We start from the raw sequence: 18,734 nt of genomic DNA, 5'->3' as shown, positions 1-18,734 counted from the left end.
TATATTACATCAGTTTTTATTTATTAAAAATGTTTCAATTTTCCAAGAAATGTCTGTTATTCCACACAACCAAAACACAACATAATTTGCATCTCCCTATTAGAAATGGCAACACAATGATAGATAGGTAGATAGATAGATAGATAGATAGATAGATAGATAGATAGATAGATAGATAGAACAGAATTTTAAAGGCAATCTAAATAGTTGCAAAAACTGTTAACTACTTTAACAACAAGGCCAAACATCTGTCATTACGTCTTGGCTCTTAATCCATGGTGGTCAAGTGCATAAGGAGCACGTATCATATCATGCATTACATTTGATTTGAACGGACATGTAAATTTACGTCACGCCACACACTATATATAGCGATTGCTTCAAGACAATTCAATTTGTCTTTCGTTCCCAAAATTATTTCACATAAACGTTCTATCCCCAGCCCCTCAACCCCGCGACTACCGCATGATTATCACATCCATGAATTGACGTTTGGATTATACAATGTTGCTGAGCGGTTGATTTTATGATCCAGCAAAGTAACCACGTTACAGCATGTCGGATTTCTCTGAACGGGACACGTAGCGGAGTTACGTCAGTCATTTGATAAAGTGTGACGTCAGAGTCACTTCCTGGTCGCCAACCAAGACAACTTTCTCTCGCGAGATTGCTCGTTGTCTGGCAACCAACATAAACTCTAGCCAACAACAGCCTTCCAAATACACTACGTTATTGTCGCTATTTGAATAATAAGGTAAGTTTTGTGGAGTTTGAAAGAGTTTGATGACAAGATGGTGCTTGTTTATAATGACCGCAGGAGCCGTATTTAAAACAAAAACAAACAATACTACAATTTAAAATACTATTTTAATGTGTCAAATTGAATACGGACATTTAAAATATCTGAATATTTTAGTTAATTAAACTCTAATCTCTTTTTACTTAAAGGAATGTACTGAAAAGCCAGATCTGTTGTAAATGTTGATTTGTTATTCACAGGAGGTGAAAAGGTGCAAAAAGAGAAGACATGGCTGATTCATTGGAGGAGTTCCAGATGGTCCTCAGTGAGCTCACTGAGGACCAAGAGGAACCAAACATGACCAAGATCCGTGAAGAATATGAGAAACTACTCAATGCGCTGACGAAGTCCTGCAACAATGAGAAAAGGCTCATGACCAAATGCAAGGAACTTAGTGCCGAGGTGGCATCAGCCGCGACCAAAGCGGAAACTTCCCACAAGGTTTCTCAAGATGATGAGGCAGCAATGACTTCACTCAAGACGGTATAGATTACACCGGGGTTCAATGGATGCATTATAGACTATGCATGTGTGCATGTGTCCACTCTAAAAAAAGAAAATTGTTGAACCAATTTAACATTAAATAGACTTAAAGTGAATATATTAAGTTTAATGAACTCATAATTAATTAAACTTTATATATCCACTTTGAATTAACTTGATTTGATTTGATTTGATTTGATTTATTTGTTCATTTTTCCTTTCGGACAGCATTGTGACAATCAAACATTTCATCATACAATTTTGACATATAATAACCGAAAAAAAAAAAGGGCTGGCAGGAAGAAGCATAAAGCTTATAAATTCCCGCCCCCATACTAAACTAGGACGCATAAAATCAAGCAATAATAGTAAGAATCAGCAGAGATGATAAAATTTCACTCAGTTCATCAAGTCCATGAAGTTAGTTATCCAGTTGATTACATTCGGAGACTTTTGATTCAGGCAAATGGATTATTGAAAGTTCAATCAGTTCATCTTCACCAGTGACTTGATCGCATGAGTAGTCGCATAGTGAAAACCATGTGTCCGACACCTCCTTCAGTCAGATCCGTCTTCATCACGATTTTGGTTCATCGCGACTTTTTTCTCCAGTTCAAGCAACCTTGTGGCCATGTCTCTCCTCATTCCGTTCATGGCAAGGTTGAGTGCTGCAAGGTCATTTTTCACCAGAGAAGTGTCATCACAGGCCTTAGTTCGGCCGGCTTGCACGCCAGTGATGGCTCTCAGGGTGGCCTCAGCCATTCCCTCTGCATTCTTATACTTAACTTAACTTAATATATTCACTTTGTATTAATTTATTAATTTATTTATTAAGTTGGTCTACAATTCTTTGTTAAATCTTTCTTATGAAAATGTTCATTCATTTACGCAGGAATTAGATAAAGCTTGGAAAATGGTGGATGCTGCCTACAATAAAGAGCAAGCCAATTTGGAGACGATCAAGAATTTACAAGAGGAGGTTGCCACCCTAACACAGGTAGCAGAACAAGCAATTTTGGCCGCTGCCAACCAAGATCAAAGGTGAGTCCAGCCTCCCAACCGTAATAATTGTACAGTAAGATGCTATTGTGTGTTTAGTGTGTTTATTATGTAAGTGGCTGAGTCCCAAAATGTGTTTTCAGTGATTTACTGAAAATGATTGAAGAATTGACAAATGAGCGTGATCGCCTGCTGACAACAGTTGAGAGTCTCAGAGAACAGCTGAACATCGCCACTGCAAGCAAACAGAAGGCCGAGACTCAAAGGGAGGATGCCTTGAACAATATTTCTCAGGTTTGTGGTGCAAAAATATAATGCCGTCTACTAAACCGTGCAGCTTTATAACCGTATTCTGTACAATGTGGATAATATTGAATTGGCTGAATTCAATCCAGTTTGTTGTTGCTTTTTTTTCTCTATTTGCAGCTTCAACATGAGATTCAGTTACAACAGAATGAGATTTCCCGTGAGCAGAGGATAAAAGAAAAACTAGAAAAAGAATTGAGTGAGAAGACCGTTGATGTGGAAACAAAGGTTCGAGAGATCCAAACTCTAAAAAAGGATTTCCAAGCCTCTAAAGATGAGCAGCTGAGATTAGCGCAGCAACTGAAGTCATTGAAGGTAATTACAGATTCTATGATAAAACACGATTATCATGAGTATGGTTGGTATAGAGCCAATCCACAGGTCCTCTCTTTGTATGTACTTGTCATGTCCTCCTCATGCATGTGTTTTTATTTTTCGTAAATTTATAGATGTGGTAGCTCTCTTGCCAACGTGCTGACATACTAATATGTAGTCGCTGGGTCCTACACAGTTGCCGCTCACTTAATTTCTGCGAAAGGTTAAATGCTGAAAACAAAATGTCGTGTGACAAATACAATAACATGGAAGCTACCTCAGAAGAACCATAAAATAAGCAAGCTTATTAATAGGACTATCCCTTCCTTTTTTTAATGTGTGACTTCATTAGTCAAATGTGAGAGGTGACAAATGGTCATAACCTACCGAAGACTATATATTTATCCCATTCACATCATTCAAACAGTACTTAAAAATAGTACATGACTTATGTTAGTTTTGTGATAGTTCTGTTTCATGATGGCTGAAATAAAATCCACAATTTCAGTGGCTTGATTTTCTGACTTTGACTTTATGATTTTTATTTTGTTTCCAACAGAGTGGCTTTGATAAAATCACCAAGGATCTGGAGCTGTTGCAAAATAAAACCAACAAGCTGCAGCGTGAACGAGATCATCTCGTCTCACTCAAAGAACACCATTTTTGGGAGAATCAGAAGAACTTAAGCGAGATTAAGGTGCCTTTGTACACATGGAATACATCAATCTCACAGATATGCATATTCTCCTCAAAGTAGCTGATGCCTATGAGTAAGTGAATTAAAATATAACAACCAAAACAAAAACAAAAAAGTGAATGAAAGGGCAGATGATCCAACTCAAACAGAATGTGCCTGATTCCAAATAAGAGAATTTTAACAAAAAATAACAATAAATGTCTCACCAACTACACAGTGATATGTTTTAATGTTGTTTTTGGTTGTTGTTTTTTTTTGTCAATAATAATAGTTCAATCATTTTTGGCTGCCTATGCGTAATTGTCCTGTCAGATGAAAGAAGACACGGTAAATCAGATGCGCCATGAGATTACCAAAGAAAGAAAGCTGAAAGAGGCCGTTGAAAAGAAGTTCCGATTAGTGGAGGAGCAGAAAGCGGATGTGGAAGTACAGAGAGGGATTCTAAAAACTCGTATCGCTGGTCTAGAAAAAGGTATGTGAGCTTGTCTTGTGGATCGAAACACACAAACAGGTTTTCAGACAGATATATTGTGATGATGTGTTCCCTGTTGGCCCTTTGCATTGAGATAAAATGTCCCTTATACTCAATTACAGTAAATAATCTCAAAACAATCTGACAAAACAGCATATAATGCTCATGCACGGACGTACGGTACATAAGAACCTGGGCTGCTGCCACCGCCAACTCGCCGTTGCGAGAAGTGAAGCCACATGCTGCCATCTTGCATTGCTACTCGCTAAGCGCACCTAATTTGAACACACAATTTTTTTCTGTGGCGTTTTCACATTATTTTATGTATCCATTAGGGGGTCAAAATGAGTTAATTTAAAGTTCCTTTCATGCCACTATATTTTTTTAAAACGTGATTAACTCATTCACTCCCAACCATTTTCCCAAGGAAAACCTCTTCGCTCCTGGCTGCTTTACTGGATTTGGACTGATTTTGCAAAGACCACAAAATATTGTCTTATTGCTATAAAAACATTGAACCTACCAAAAGAAAATCTCTTTTTTTCATCAGAGTATGTTTTTAATCTGTTTCCAGTTTTGTCAATATTCACATTCCTGGTGAACTCACTGTCAAAAAGAGATTATTGCAACATGGCCCCATGGACAATCTCTTATACTCTGCGGCCAACTGCCTTTTTTTTTTTTTTTTTTGTAACTACTATTGCTTAAAAGGGGCTGTCTGCCGGTTTCACTCAGGAAAATGCACTTTTTAAATACAGGATTTAAACAAACTAACTACTTTTCAATTTATAGATATGGGCTTTTCATAACGTGTGGGGTTGATTTTGTCCTAACCCCCCACACCCCGAGCCTGTATTTTGCCATTTTGTGTTTGTGTCAGCTGCATGACGTCACTCCCGCGGCAATTTGAAAGCACACACGGATTAGTTTTTTTTTTTTTTTCACTCACTCACTCACTCACTCACTCACTCACTCACTCACTCACTCACTCACTCACTCACTCACTCACTCACAGAAGCTTACATGTGTAAATGAGTGAGTGAAAAAAATAATCCATGCGTGCTTTCAAATTGCCGCGGGAGTGACGTCACACAGCTGACACATTCGCCCAGTCCGTTTGTGACACATCACCCCCCACCCCCGCTCTGCGATTGGCTGGAAGGGTGTAAACACTGCCTTTCCACAGAAACGGCCCGCTGTTTACAAAACAAACAAACAAACAAACAAACAAACAAACAAACAAACAAACAAACAAAATGGCAAAATACATAAAAATGCTGGGGGTGTGGGGGTTTAGGACAAAATTACTCCCACACGTTATGAAAAGTCCATATCTATAAATTGAGAAGTAGTTTGTTTGTTTAAATCCTGTCTTTAAAAAGTGCATTTTCCTGAGTGAAATCGGCAGACAGCCCCTCTAAGCTACCTCTTCATGTTAAAAGCTGCATCAAAACCTTCTGTATGCTCTTGCAAAAAAAAAAAAAAAAAAAACGTTTTGTGAAAGGACAAAATCTTTAAAAACGTTTTTACACGTTTTTGGGATTGAATGAGTTAATGGAAAGCCTGTTCTGGGGAAATTCCAGTCGCAACACAGCAGACATGTCCACGTCAGAATTTAGCAGTAATAAATGTAATAATAATGCATATATTTGAGGAGACTGGCGCCCAGTTGTATTTTATAATTTTAAAAATGTGCAGAATTTCATAAACTCATGTTAAAGATTAGAAAGCTCTTATTTTGAATTATTCTGAAATTACTCTATCAATGATTAAAACATGAAGCCATATTTCTATTAGTTTAAAATCTTGCCACTTTTATGTTAACAAGAGTATTTAAAAACGTATTGTACATTTAGAACACATAAAAATGTGCGATTATTAATGACGATTAAAAACTTTAATCTCCTGACACGCCTAGCCACCCATGGTGAAAATGCCACAGTATATGTGTGTGTGTATATATATATATATATATATATATATATATATATATATATATATATATATATATATATATATATATATATATATATATATATATATGTGTGTGTGTGTGTGTGTGTGTATGTGTGTGTGTGTATAAATACAGCTGTGAGCTGGGAAAAAAAAAAAAAAAAAAAAGAATGGCAGGCTGTAAATGGGCCATGGGGTTGCGATTTGGGTAACCCTGGTCTGTGTGATCAAATGAAAACTTTGCCTATCCTTTGGCCTTTTCCAGAGTTTGAAGCTACAAAAAAGCAAATAGAAGTTGACAAGAAAATAATTTCTGATCTGACCAGAGAACGAGACATGTTGACTAAGGTATTGTTTTTTTGTTTTGTTTTTTTAAGTTACTTCTCTGCCTTTTAAACCATCTGTACAATTAATCAAGTCATTTTACATGTGTTGATGATCCCAATCAAAAGAGTCTGGCCAAAGCTACCGAGTCAGTGGAAATCGAGCAGTGCCTTGTGATGGAGCTTGAAACCGACAAAAAGGTGCTCGAACAAGAGATTACTGCCAATTGCCAGGATATACAGAAGCAGCGCAAGTTCATCCAGGAGCTGGAAAAAGAACGTGACCGCTACGTCAATGAAAACAACAACCTTTTGCAAAAGGTATGTTATATTATGTATGACAACTGTTGAATGTAAGATGCTCCTTACCATAACTCTGAACAGGATAAGTGGTGGAAAATGACTTTTGAAAATAGGCAGCTTACCAAAAATTTACTTGGCTGTATATTTTCACATTCAGTGAAATAAAAAAAAAATCAGTTTCTAACTTCTAATGTTTTTTCTTGCATTTTATGCTAAAATACTTCAGATTATCACACCATTTTATACAACGGCGTATTAGTGCCACGTAGAAATATATATATTTTTTTAGGAGGTGGGGTCAGGTTAGGTGCTGTTTGTGTCAGCAGAAAGGAAACGCATATGTCACGCGACACAAGTCACAGTTTGCAAAATGAGTCCGGAGGAAGCACTCCTTAAGATCTACTTTTCGGTCGGGTTTTGAAACAAGGAGATATTAATTGCTTTAGCAGAGATTAACAATATCATAGTTGCCAGTTTATAAAGTGGCATATTTACCACTTTTTAAAATAACGAGAAAAAAAGTGGCAAATTTGCCACTTTTTAATATGCCGGAAAAAAAGTGGTAAATATGCCACGTTATAAACTGGCAACAATGATATTGCTAATCTCTGCTAAAGCAATTAATATCTCCTTGTTTGAAAACCCGACCGAAAAGTACATCTTAAGGAGTGCTTCCTCCGGACTCATTTTGCAAACTGTGACTTGTGTAGCGTGACATATGCGTTTTTTTCTCGTCATATTAAAAAGTGGAAAATGTGCCTTTTTTTTTTCTCGTCATATTAAAAAGTGGCAAATTTTTCATTTTTTTTCTCGTCATATTAAAAAGCGGCAAATTTGCTTTTTTTTTTCTTGTCATATTAAAAAGCGGCAAATTTGCCATTTTTTTTCTCGTCATATTAAAAAGTGGCAAATTTGCCACTTTTTTCTCATCATATTGCCCCCGCACTCTTAAAAAATATATATATTTGTAATTTTACTATCTAGAATACAGTTTATAAATTACGATTTTGTTTATTCAGGAGAAAACTACTCAAACCCATCTGTATATTCCCCATGAACATAATTGGTTGTGCCATCAGTGGCAGCATTAACTAATATCAAATTCACTAGTGTTTTGCATTTCTGGCACAGATCGTCACACGGGTCAACGTGATTACGCAATATAGTCCACTTGCAAAAAGCACAGTGTGAATATAAACAGCACCAAACAAATAAAAAAAAAAGTCCACTTTTGGTCAGGACCAAACAAGCAGACTTGAGGACTTTTCTGGTCTGAATACATCCATAAATGAACGGTGCAATTAATGGGCTCTTTGCGCAGCTTGACTACTTCCTGAACTGAATACTACACCTTTGTTTCCTGTCTTTCATGAGTGGACAAACTGATTAATCCAGGTGTCTCTGGCCAATGTCGTTGTAGTTACTGAGATCAGGCACACCTGGATTAATCAGCTTGTCCACTCATGAAAGACAGGAAATGAAGGAGTGGTGTTGAGTTCAGGAAGTAGTGGATTTGTGCAAAGAGCCCATTCTGTTCTAGCAGATTCCCAAGCAAATCAACGTGGAGCAGTCCCAGAGATTGATAAATGTGAAGAACTCCCTTGAGTGAATCACAATTATCGAGCTGGTTACACTGCCTCGTTTGTTTTTGTTCTTTGTTTTTTTAAATAAACCAAAAAAAAAAAAAAACAATCCACATTGCCCACAAAAACGGTGAATTTTATTTCAGCTTTGATTTCCACGATGGAACATTTAGGAGAGCACCTCAAGCACCAACTACAGTTTGAAGTGATGGAATTGGAGTGTTAATGGACAAAGAAAGACAAATATATTACTGAGTTATAGAAAATAGACCCAGCAAGCACATAGAAGCCACATTTAGTTTGATTTAACACATTCCGAGTGCCCATCAACATTTTCCTTCAAAGCTTTGGGACAGCACACCAAAAAAGCCGTTTTAATATTGTAAGATGCTACGTTAATGCTATGCTAACCTTGAAATAATTCTGACTGATTTTCTTGCTTGAAAAGATTCAAGAAAAAATAAATGACCTTGAGACAAGTGAGATGGCAATCCACAACTGGAAAAAGAGGGTCACAGAGGAAGAGTTGAAGCTAGAAAGGAAAGAGGAGCTTTTGGATTCTGTGATAACTGAAAGGAACCACTACAGCAAAAGCCTTGTTGATGCTCAGGTATGGATGAAGTTTACATTGTTCCATTTACTTGAATGTCAATGACTTTCTTAATTGTTGCTAAAGCATTCCCACGTTATTGTGGTTTTTATTCTCCACACTTTTTTGCCGTGGAACAACTCCCACATAATACTTCCGATTTACATTGCTCAAATTTCAACTAGCTTCAAAAATTCACGCCTCCCGGGGTATATGTTGTCTGATTCCACATTACTTACAGTAGTCGAACAATTTAACGTTAAATATCAACTTTCCCCCATTCATTTTCAATGGAACAGTCAATGAACTTTTTCTAAGTATCACTTTCCACGACCACTACATATACATATATATATATATATATATATATATATATATATATATATATATATATATATATATATATATATATATATATATATATATATATATCATTAGCAGGTGTCTGATACTGCTCGGTGGCACAGTTGGTAAAGCGCATTGTCCAGTAACCAGGAGGTCATCATTTCATAATTTATCTCTCAATTAGCTTTCAGCATTCCCACACAATTTCTCAAGAAATTGCACTTAGTCTACTTTACATGTTATTTCTTCAGTTGTTTAATGTATGTGGTTGTTTTACCCCAACCAGGACGGCATTGCAAAGTTGAAGATAAAGATGAGGGCAATGAACACCCAGAATACTCAGTTGAAGGGTGAGATAGAGACAAAGGAGTTGGCCATTCACAAAGAACAGCAGCACCAAAAGCGCTTAGGGCGAGATATTGATAATCTCAAGGTACCACCGCACTGCTCGTGTTGAATGTTGGAAGTCGGTTGGTGTTTGTTCATGCTGAGCTGCCGCTGTGTTGAATTCCAGGGACAGCTGAAGTTGGTCACTCAGCAACTGGATGATGAAATACGACGTGTTGAGCAGCAGAAAACAGAACAAGAAAGACTGAAGAAAATTATTACTGACAGCGAAATTGAAAACATGCAACAGAAGAAACAACTGGATCAAGTAAGGAATCGATAACAATATGTGTGTACCATGAATTCTAGCTCCACATCACCAAAACAGTCACAAAAAACAATCAGGGCAACTTGACTGTTGAAAGCAATTGCCAGAGTGAACTATTTTGTTACACTCTGGAAGAAAGTGATGATCACAATTATGTTGAACAATATTGTAAACATGATTATTAGTCTCAGTTATTCATGATTTTAGGGGACAACACCTGTATTTTTTTGCACTATTTTCACCAAACAATATGTACTTGTTTTTCAGTGAAAAATACTTGCTACTATGCTACTATTAGTTTAAAACAAACCCAAGAATTTAAAATTGAAACAGGTCTAACTGAATGCTGATAGCGTGAAATCAAAAAGTCCAGACAACAATCACACAAGTCTGTAAAATCTTATAAAGGGGCATCTTACCCCATTGTGACAATTATTGAAAATGAATTGTGGCTTGCAGCACATTTAAAAGATCTATGGAGAATCTGTACATGATGCAATGCCATAGTAAGTGCTGTTTCTTATCTGGCGTTTGTCACATTCTAGTAAAAAGTACTGCATTGTAATGCCACAATAAACCGAAAACAAGTTCAAATGCACAGACAACTCCAATTTGACTGAACTTTGTTGGTGAAATTTCAAGGTGATCAGGGAACGGGACAACTTGGGTAAGCAGCTGCTACGACGCAATGAAGAACGAGCTCTGTTGTATGAGAAGGTCAAAATCCAGCAATCAATTATATGCAAGAGGGACTTCCATCACAACCAGCGGATGGAAGACATCCGCCTCCTCAAATTGGAAATCAAGAGGATCATGCGGGAAAAAATTATCTTGGACAAGTCTATACCCAACACAGATGATCTTAAGTAAGAAAATAAATAATACTTTTGAGAATCTATGCACACGGAATGTCTTGGTAGACATATCTCTCTCACTCTCTATAATTCCCATTGGTTCGACCTTACATATATATATATATATATATATATATATATATATATATATATATATATATATATATATATATATATATATATATATATATATATATATATTTATATATATATATATATGTGTGTGTGTGTGTGTGTGTGTGTGTATAGCAGCTCCGATTATTACTGATTGTTACTAGAGGAAATTCATAAGGTTGAAGCGGAACTGACATATAGGCCACAAACTGTTTTATAACTATCACGCCCACTAGACTTTTAGATCATGAACTCACTTTTAGAATTGTAATTTAATCACTGACTGCTCTTTATTAAATGTTAAATTCATATTAGAAGACAGAAAAAAATAATCATCTGGTGGGCAGGTTAATCTGTTTTTTTTTTAATTTTTTTAGCTCCACATTTGCCGTTGTATGATGGTGATCTTATCTGTGTTGCAGACGAGAGCTGTTTGCCCTGCAAAGAGAACTGGCTCGTGAAAGGACGAGGAACGGTGTCCTTGAGTCACAGCTAAACCCCATAAATATTCACAGATGGCGGCGACTGGAGGTAAATATACCTTTATTGATAATAACCATATGGTGAAGACATTATATTCATAATCCCAGGTTGTTGACGTTTGGCTAAAAAACAAAACAAAATCAGCTTCCATCTTCAGCAGGTTGTGTCGTCACTTGTTTCTAACAATGATTGTTGGAGTTTTGAAGGCCAAGTCTGGCAGAAATGAAAAAATGAAAATTATCTTGCTATAAGATGTGCTTTCACTGGTCAATTTGCAACGTACATCAAACGGAAAATGCACAGTCTCAAATGATGTATACGTAGGAATGTAATGATATCCAAACATCACAATACGATATCACAATATAAAGGTCACGATACGATAATCACAATCACAATATTGTGTGGAGGTTGGCGATACTAATAAAGGTCACAATATTGTAAAAAAAACAAAAAAAAAAAAAACACGAGTTCATACTAAAAAAAAAAAAAAAAAGTCCACAAGATTGTGCTTTTGTAAATTACAGCAATGCATATAAACACTCAAATAAGACTTAATATCGAGGCACTTACTTGCTAATGCACGCACATATTGATATCCTCCACATATTGACTCGGTTCACAAGCATATTACGTTCCCCTTCACCTGACAATTAGATTTTAAACATAGAAGGGCAAAACATCCTTAATGAAAATTAAATTGCACTAATAAACTAGCCACCAGAGGGTGCTAGAACTGCACAAATGGAAATAAACCTGCCATTTTAAACTGATGTGTTCCTTTTAAATATTGTGAACAGGACGGCGATATTGTGGCAGTTTTAATATCACGATATCATGATCTTGCCCGTATCATTACATCCCTAGTTAAAAGTAGTGTTGTTCCGATACCGTTTTTTGGCCCCCGGTACCGATTCCGATACCCAGCTTTGCAGTATCGGCCGATACCGATACCTAAGGTTTTTATTTCTCATCATGAAAAAGCTGTCCTGCCATTGGTTCAAAGCATTCAAGAGCCAATAGGATATCTTAGATCAGCATGTCGTGAACATGTCACATACCAGTGAATGTCGTGCACGAGCAAGACACAAGATGCTGCATGCAAAATCCTATATTAGCGTTGGAATTAATGGTTCGGCATGTTACTTGTGAGTACTCACCGATACCGATACCACTGTTTTAATGCAGTATCGGGGCCTCTGCCGATACCAGTATCGGTATCAGAACAACACTAGTTAAAAGGTCAAAATAATAATATTGATATAAGCCATATTGGTTTGTGATAATACAGTGACAGTCCTGAAAACATTGATTGCTGAAAACAGTTCTTGTGAGTAATGCTAAGTTTTCAGGTGATATGATTATGATGATAATTTGAAATTTTGGTGGCTTCAGAGTCATATTTTACTCAAAAATGTCAGACTTCCAAATTGTTTAGAATTTCAGAGGTTCCTATGTATTGTCTTTATTGTATCTCACATCGAAAGCCGACTGCAAGTCAACTTGATCCTAAAACTTTCACACAGCATTAACACATTTGATCAATGACAGGGCAGTGACCCCTGCAAGTATGAACTGCTCCAGAAGGTTCACACGTTACAGAGAAGACTCATCAACAAGACTGAAGACTTTGAAGAACAAGAATTCTTATTACAGGTGCCAACTTGTTTTGTTTTGTTTTTTCCATAAAGTGGTTGAATTGTTTGGTCTTGTTTTAGTTTATCTTCATGTCTGTGCTTATAAAATCAATCTGTGTTATTGTCATATGTTAGGATTTCTTTAAAATTGACAAATTGGCCTTCAAAATTACAAATGTGCCTAGAATTATTGACTTTCTGATTAAAATGTTTTTCCTCTTTGTCAAAATAGGAAAAGGAGAATTTGTATGTAGAGCTGCAGCAAATTTTGGCTCGTAAGCCAGGTGCGGAGGCACTTGAGCAGCTTCAACATTGCCAATGGACACTGAGGGAAAGGACCAAAAAGTTAATGGTAACAATATGTTTTTCTTGACTTAGTCATCAATGACGCGTGTATCATATACCACAATTTCTGGGTTCAGTCAAAACACGGTAGCAGATTTTCCAAATCATTATTTTGATTCCACAGGCACTGACTGCAGAAGTGAGAGTGCTAGACTCAAAGATGAGTGAGTACAAAAATGAGAATCAAAACTTGATCAGTGAGCTGGCAGACCTCAGGAAGAAGTACTTCAGCCAGAAAAAGCAAAGGTAAGCTCCATTAATTGGCTGGTGTTAGTTACACTTGTGTACTTTCCAGGTAGTTAATTTAGTCATAATTGCCTGACAGATTGACAAGGGTTGGTTTCCCGTTAAAAGGTCCCAGGCCATCAAAATCCAATTCAATTAACTGAGACGACTTCCTTCTCATTCCTCCCTGCAGTTCCACAGCACTTTTATTTATTTATTTATTTATTTATTTACACAGTCAGACGCTGCTTTGTAGAGTGGGTTGTTCCACTGCGCAAAACTGGACGGTCATTGGCAAGGCAAGGCAAGTTTATTTGTATAGCACATTTCATCCACAAGGCAACTCAATGTGCTTTACACAAAGAAAGACAACACATAAGCATCAAGAAACAGTAGTTAACATTCAGAGGAAGAAAAATAAATGAAAATAGGTTACAAAATTTACTAAAAAGAACATACAATAACAATCTTAAAACATTATTCAACAAACGTTAAAACATTTAACATAAGGAAGTTTAAAATAATAAAAAAAAACAAACACTTAATTAAAGCTGTTTAAAAGTCCCTAATCAAAGGTATAAGAAAAAGCAAAGTTTTTAACCTGGATTTAAAAGCATTTACACTCGGGGGTGACTTCACTTCTGTTGGCATCCTATTCCATCTGTGTGCAGCATAATAGCTAAATGCAGCTTCACCATGTTTGCTTCGAACTCTGGGTTCCACTAGTTGGCCCAAGTCTGTAGATCTTAGAGCCCTGCTGGGTTTGTACTCAATCAGCATTTCTTGGATATATTCAGGACCCAAACCATTTAGTGATTTATAGACGAGTAGCAGAACTTTAAAATCGATTCTACAGCTGACTGGGAGCCAGTGTAAATCCTTAAGTACTGGAGTAATATGTTCTGATCTCTTTGTTTTTTGTCAGAACTCGAGCTGCAGTGTTCTGAATGAGCTGCAATTGTCTCATGTTCTTTTGAGAGAGTCCAGTCAGAAGACCGTTACAGTAATCTAGTCTGCTGGAGATAAAAGCATGGATAAGGTTCTCTTGGTCTGCTTGAAGCATGCAGTCCTTCAGTCTGGATATGTTTTTCAGCTGGTAAAATGCTGTTTTAGTGATGGATTTGATATGATTGCTGATGGTCAGGTCTGAGTCTAGTAGTACCCCAAGATTTCAAACTTAGTCTTTAGTTTCTAAAGACAGTGACTCAAGCTGTTTTTAACAGCAATCCTCTTTTCTTTATTGCCGAAAACAATGAGCTCCGTTTTGTTTTCGTTCAGCTGAAGGAAATTTTGGTTCATGCAGTTGTTAATTTGTTAATTGAGAATGACACAATACGTTAATAGAACTGCTGTCATTTGGGGACATTGATAAATACAGTTGTGTGTCATCTGCATAACTATGATAGTCAACATCGGCGCTCTGAAGCATTTGACCCAAAGGTAACATATACAGACTGAACAACAGGGGTCCAAGGACTGACCCTTGAGGGACCCCACATGTCATGGCCTTTCGATCAGATTCAAAATTTCCAATAGTCACAAAGTAACTCCTTTCCTCCAAATAGGACCTGAACCATTTAAGGACTGTTCCATTTAACCCCACCCAAGTTTCCAGCCTGTCTAACAGTATATTATGATCAATCGTGTCAAATGCTGCACTGAGGTCCAACAAGACGAGCACCGATACCTTCCCTGCATCAGTGCTCAATCTTATATCATTCAGTACTTTAATCAGAGCTGTTTCTGTACTGTGATGAGGTCGGAAACCTGACTGGAATTTATCCAAAAGTCCGTTTAAGCTCAAGAAATTGCTGAGTTGATTAAAAACCACTTTTTCAACTATTTTGGTCACGAAGGGAAGGTTTGCGATTGGTCTATAATTTGCTAGCAGGGAGACATCCAGTGTTCTCTTTTTTAGAATGGGCTTAACGACGGCTACTTTCAGAGATTTAGGAAGCTCACCTGATTGAAGTGAGCAGTTAATTATTTGCTGTAAATCGATCTGAACAGATTTCACAATGGTTTTGAAAAAGCCAGATGGTATTGAGTCAAGACAGCTTGTGGAAGGTTTCAATTCCTGAACCAAGTTTTCTGCAGTATTTTGATCCACTGAGTCAAATTCTGTCATGGTAATTAAATTATTCCAACGTGATTTTAAGTGCTGCATCATTTTTTTTATTTTGCTGGTTTGTAACAATGTTTGACCTGATGGCTTGTACTTTTTCACTAAAGTAGCAGGCAAATTCATTGCATTTATCTGTTGAGAGGAGTTCTGGCGCTGTTTGATTTGGGGCATTTGTTTGTCAACCACGGCAAATAGAGTGCGTGTATTATTGAGGTTCCTACTAATAATTTCAGAAAAGTGTTGTTGTCTAGATATTACTAACTCTTGGTTAAAATGACAGACATTGTCTGTACAGGTCAAAATGAACTTGGAGTTTAGTTTTTCTCCACTTTCGCTCTGCTTTTCTGCATTTAGATTTCAAAGTCATTATGTTGGTAGCAAACCTCCAAGGTGTTTTAGTTCGGGATGAAATGGTCTTAGTTTTAATAGGAGCAACAGCATCCAAAACATTCGAGATTTTTGAGGTGAATTCAATCAAAGAAGTTCATCAATGGTCTCTGCATTTACAGTTGGTGATGCAGCCATTAATTCCATAAACATGTTGCTTGTATTCTCATTTATGTACCTTTTTTTAAATAGAGACAGTAGTTGTTTGAACTTCTGGGATTGTTTGTAATTCAAAAAACACACAGGAATGATCTGAAATAGCCAGATCTTTCACCTCAACAGATAAAATGTCAACACCTTTATAGATGACGAGATCAAGAATGTGACCTTGATTGTGTGTTGGACCTTTTACATGTTTTACATTGGATAAATGCTGGGCTTTTTCCCGCCCTTCGGATGCTCAGCCTCTCTGGGGATTTATGGAACAGTGGGCCATCCCAGACATTCGTCTACTGTGTGGATGATCTGCCTGAAGCATAAAAAAATAAGAAGAGCTTCCCCTTATTTTTTATGACCAGCTGTGCGTTACATAGGTGAAAATGAGTCTGACATGGTTTAAGTTTGCCATTCGTCAATCATTATTGAAACATCTGCTCACTTTGTGGTTGTCGCATGCCGACTCAACTTTAGGAAAATGGCTAACGGCGACAACACACTTGCATCTGTGCAAAAATGCATTTCCAGGTTTTAAGTGATAGTTACTGCGAGTGGTAGATACTAATGCCATTTCTTAGATGAGATAGTGTGTTGGTGTGGCTAATGCTATTGCTAGCTACGGCTACAAGTGATTGCTGTAAACAAGTAGTACTTATCAGTAGGGTGGCCTAATTTAGGCCTGCGCAACCCTAAGCAGTACGCTGGTTTGTCCTTCTTTTTAAAGAAAATGAGCCGCGATTGAGTTTTTGTGACCCAACATCAGCCCCACCCCACGCTTGTCACAACTGGTCTGTGATTGGCCAAGAGTGGCTTGAGTCAAAATTCTTGTATATCATTGGTTCAATAAATGTAAACAAAGCTCCACGTGTGGCTATTGGACTACGTCAGATCCTCTCCGTCTTCTTTGACAGCAGCGAAAAAGCAGCAAAAAGACAGCGCTAGCAAAAATGCCAAAACACCGGACATCTTTTAATATTCAATGGACAAAAGAGCACAATTTCCTGGTCAAAAGCAGTTTCGACTCGTTTCACGGTTTCTGCATGCTTTGGCGGTATGATGTGGACGCGAACAGTCAGGGCAAAGCAGCCATAGAACGTCACACGGGGACGTTGTTTTTGTTTTGTTTTTTTTCCTTTTCAATATAAGTTATGTTTTGTGGTACATCACACTGTAACTGAAGCGTGTCACTGCTTAGTGGTTCAAAAACATGGTACTGTAAATTAATGCAAAACTGCAACCATGCAAAACTTTATTGTTGATGAAAATACACCGCGTGTCTGATGTCCAGTGTTCCGTCCAGTTTTCCGCTGGGGTTAGGTTCCAAAAAATACCCTCAATAAATGAAATCAGCGAAGTATTTAGCTTTATGTTTATGTTTTACATTTATTATAAATGTTTTCAGGCTTTCAAACCCCTCACCACACAGTTTATACACTTTTCTCATATAGGCATTTTCTCACATTTCTCTCTTGTTGAAACATTCTCAGTTTTCAAACCTTCATAAATGTTATAAAATAGGTACATTACTGTAAAAAAAAATAAAAAATGCGTGCAAAATACGCGAAACATCAAGGCCGTGAAAAGTGAACCACATTATAGCGATGGAACACTTACTAATTTCTAAAAATATGTCCTCCTTTTTGACCTTATGGAAATGGGCACCCGACTTACCAGATACGCTAATTTCCGCACTTATCAGTCTTCAGGCCTGCTCGGTCTCAGTATTGGTAGCAGAAGCGATCAACAAGTTCTCATTGTTCACAACCAACGATGATCAATTCGCCACCGTCGTTGTTTTGATGTTGTGAGAGACGCAAGCATAATCGCCATTGCCGATTGGTTGTCGCGATGAGTTTACTGTGTTGGTACTTGAATACAATGGACCGCTAAGCCTTGACAAACCAAGCAAATGTTAATCTTTGTGTTTGGTTTGTTTTCTTGGAACAATCATCAGTCCTCCATTGATTACCTGAGAAAACACAAGAGAACATCTTAACAGAACCTGCTGGAAAAGATTTGACGATGATGTCATTCAAATGATCTTTTTCTTCATGGACGCCGGTTACATGCAATGTAAGGTATTTTCTCTGTCTCATCTCAGTGACAAGTCCAAAACCAAGGGGGAACATCTGGTGCTGCCTCAGCTCATCAACAAGCCACATTATGCTGGCGGAGGCTTCAAGTTCGATGAACTTTTCAGATGACGTTTTCAAAAATACAGTATGAAAATTGAATGTAGGTGAATATCACTCATCAAATTTGCCTCAGGAAGTGAACATTCAGTAGCACTTTGTCCTCAGATGCATCAAACACAATGTTGCATCCAAAAACCTTGAATTTGTGAAAATTCAGGGACAAATTATGTACCTCTTTTATGGCTGACAAATATACCATAGACACAGTGGAAGAGAAACCTTGAATCCATAATTTTAAGATATTTTATATATATATATATATATATATATATATATATATATAGATTTAATAATACTATATATTTTTTTACAGGTTTTTGAATGAATAATTACACATTTGTAATGTGTGCGTGTTTTCAAAGATCTGTGCAAAATTGTAAGGATGTGTGTA

The 18,734-nt window shown here is 37.1% G+C and overlaps 1 protein-coding gene across 2 annotated transcripts; it reads left to right on the top strand.

Moving 5' to 3' along the window:
- Window positions 1-669: 669 nt before the first annotated feature.
- cfap58 (cilia and flagella associated protein 58) lies at window positions 670-18,734 on the top strand. Of its 2 annotated transcripts, none has more exons than XM_077505081.1 (18): window positions 670-754; window positions 1,000-1,282; window positions 2,175-2,323; window positions 2,425-2,575; window positions 2,708-2,902; window positions 3,462-3,599; window positions 3,912-4,071; window positions 6,290-6,372; window positions 6,477-6,668; window positions 8,682-8,843; window positions 9,454-9,600; window positions 9,682-9,822; window positions 10,465-10,688; window positions 11,213-11,321; window positions 12,825-12,929; window positions 13,143-13,262; window positions 13,380-13,501; window positions 18,250-18,734. In XM_077505081.1, exons 2-18 carry the CDS (start codon window positions 1,028-1,030, stop codon window positions 18,350-18,352), a joined length of 2,556 nt encoding a protein of 851 aa, XP_077361207.1. In that variant the 5' UTR covers window positions 670-754; window positions 1,000-1,027; the 3' UTR covers window positions 18,353-18,734. The 2 variants fall into 2 exon arrangements, with proteins under 2 accessions (XP_077361207.1, XP_077361208.1); XM_077505082.1 differs by lacking the exon at window positions 18,250-18,734 and adding an exon at window positions 18,103-18,236.

Source organism: Festucalex cinctus, chromosome 18, assembly GCF_051991245.1.
Source record: "Festucalex cinctus isolate MCC-2025b chromosome 18, RoL_Fcin_1.0, whole genome shotgun sequence".
NCBI lineage: Eukaryota > Metazoa > Chordata > Actinopteri > Syngnathiformes > Syngnathidae > Festucalex > Festucalex cinctus.
This window is presented reverse-complemented; position numbering and strand designations above follow the sequence as displayed.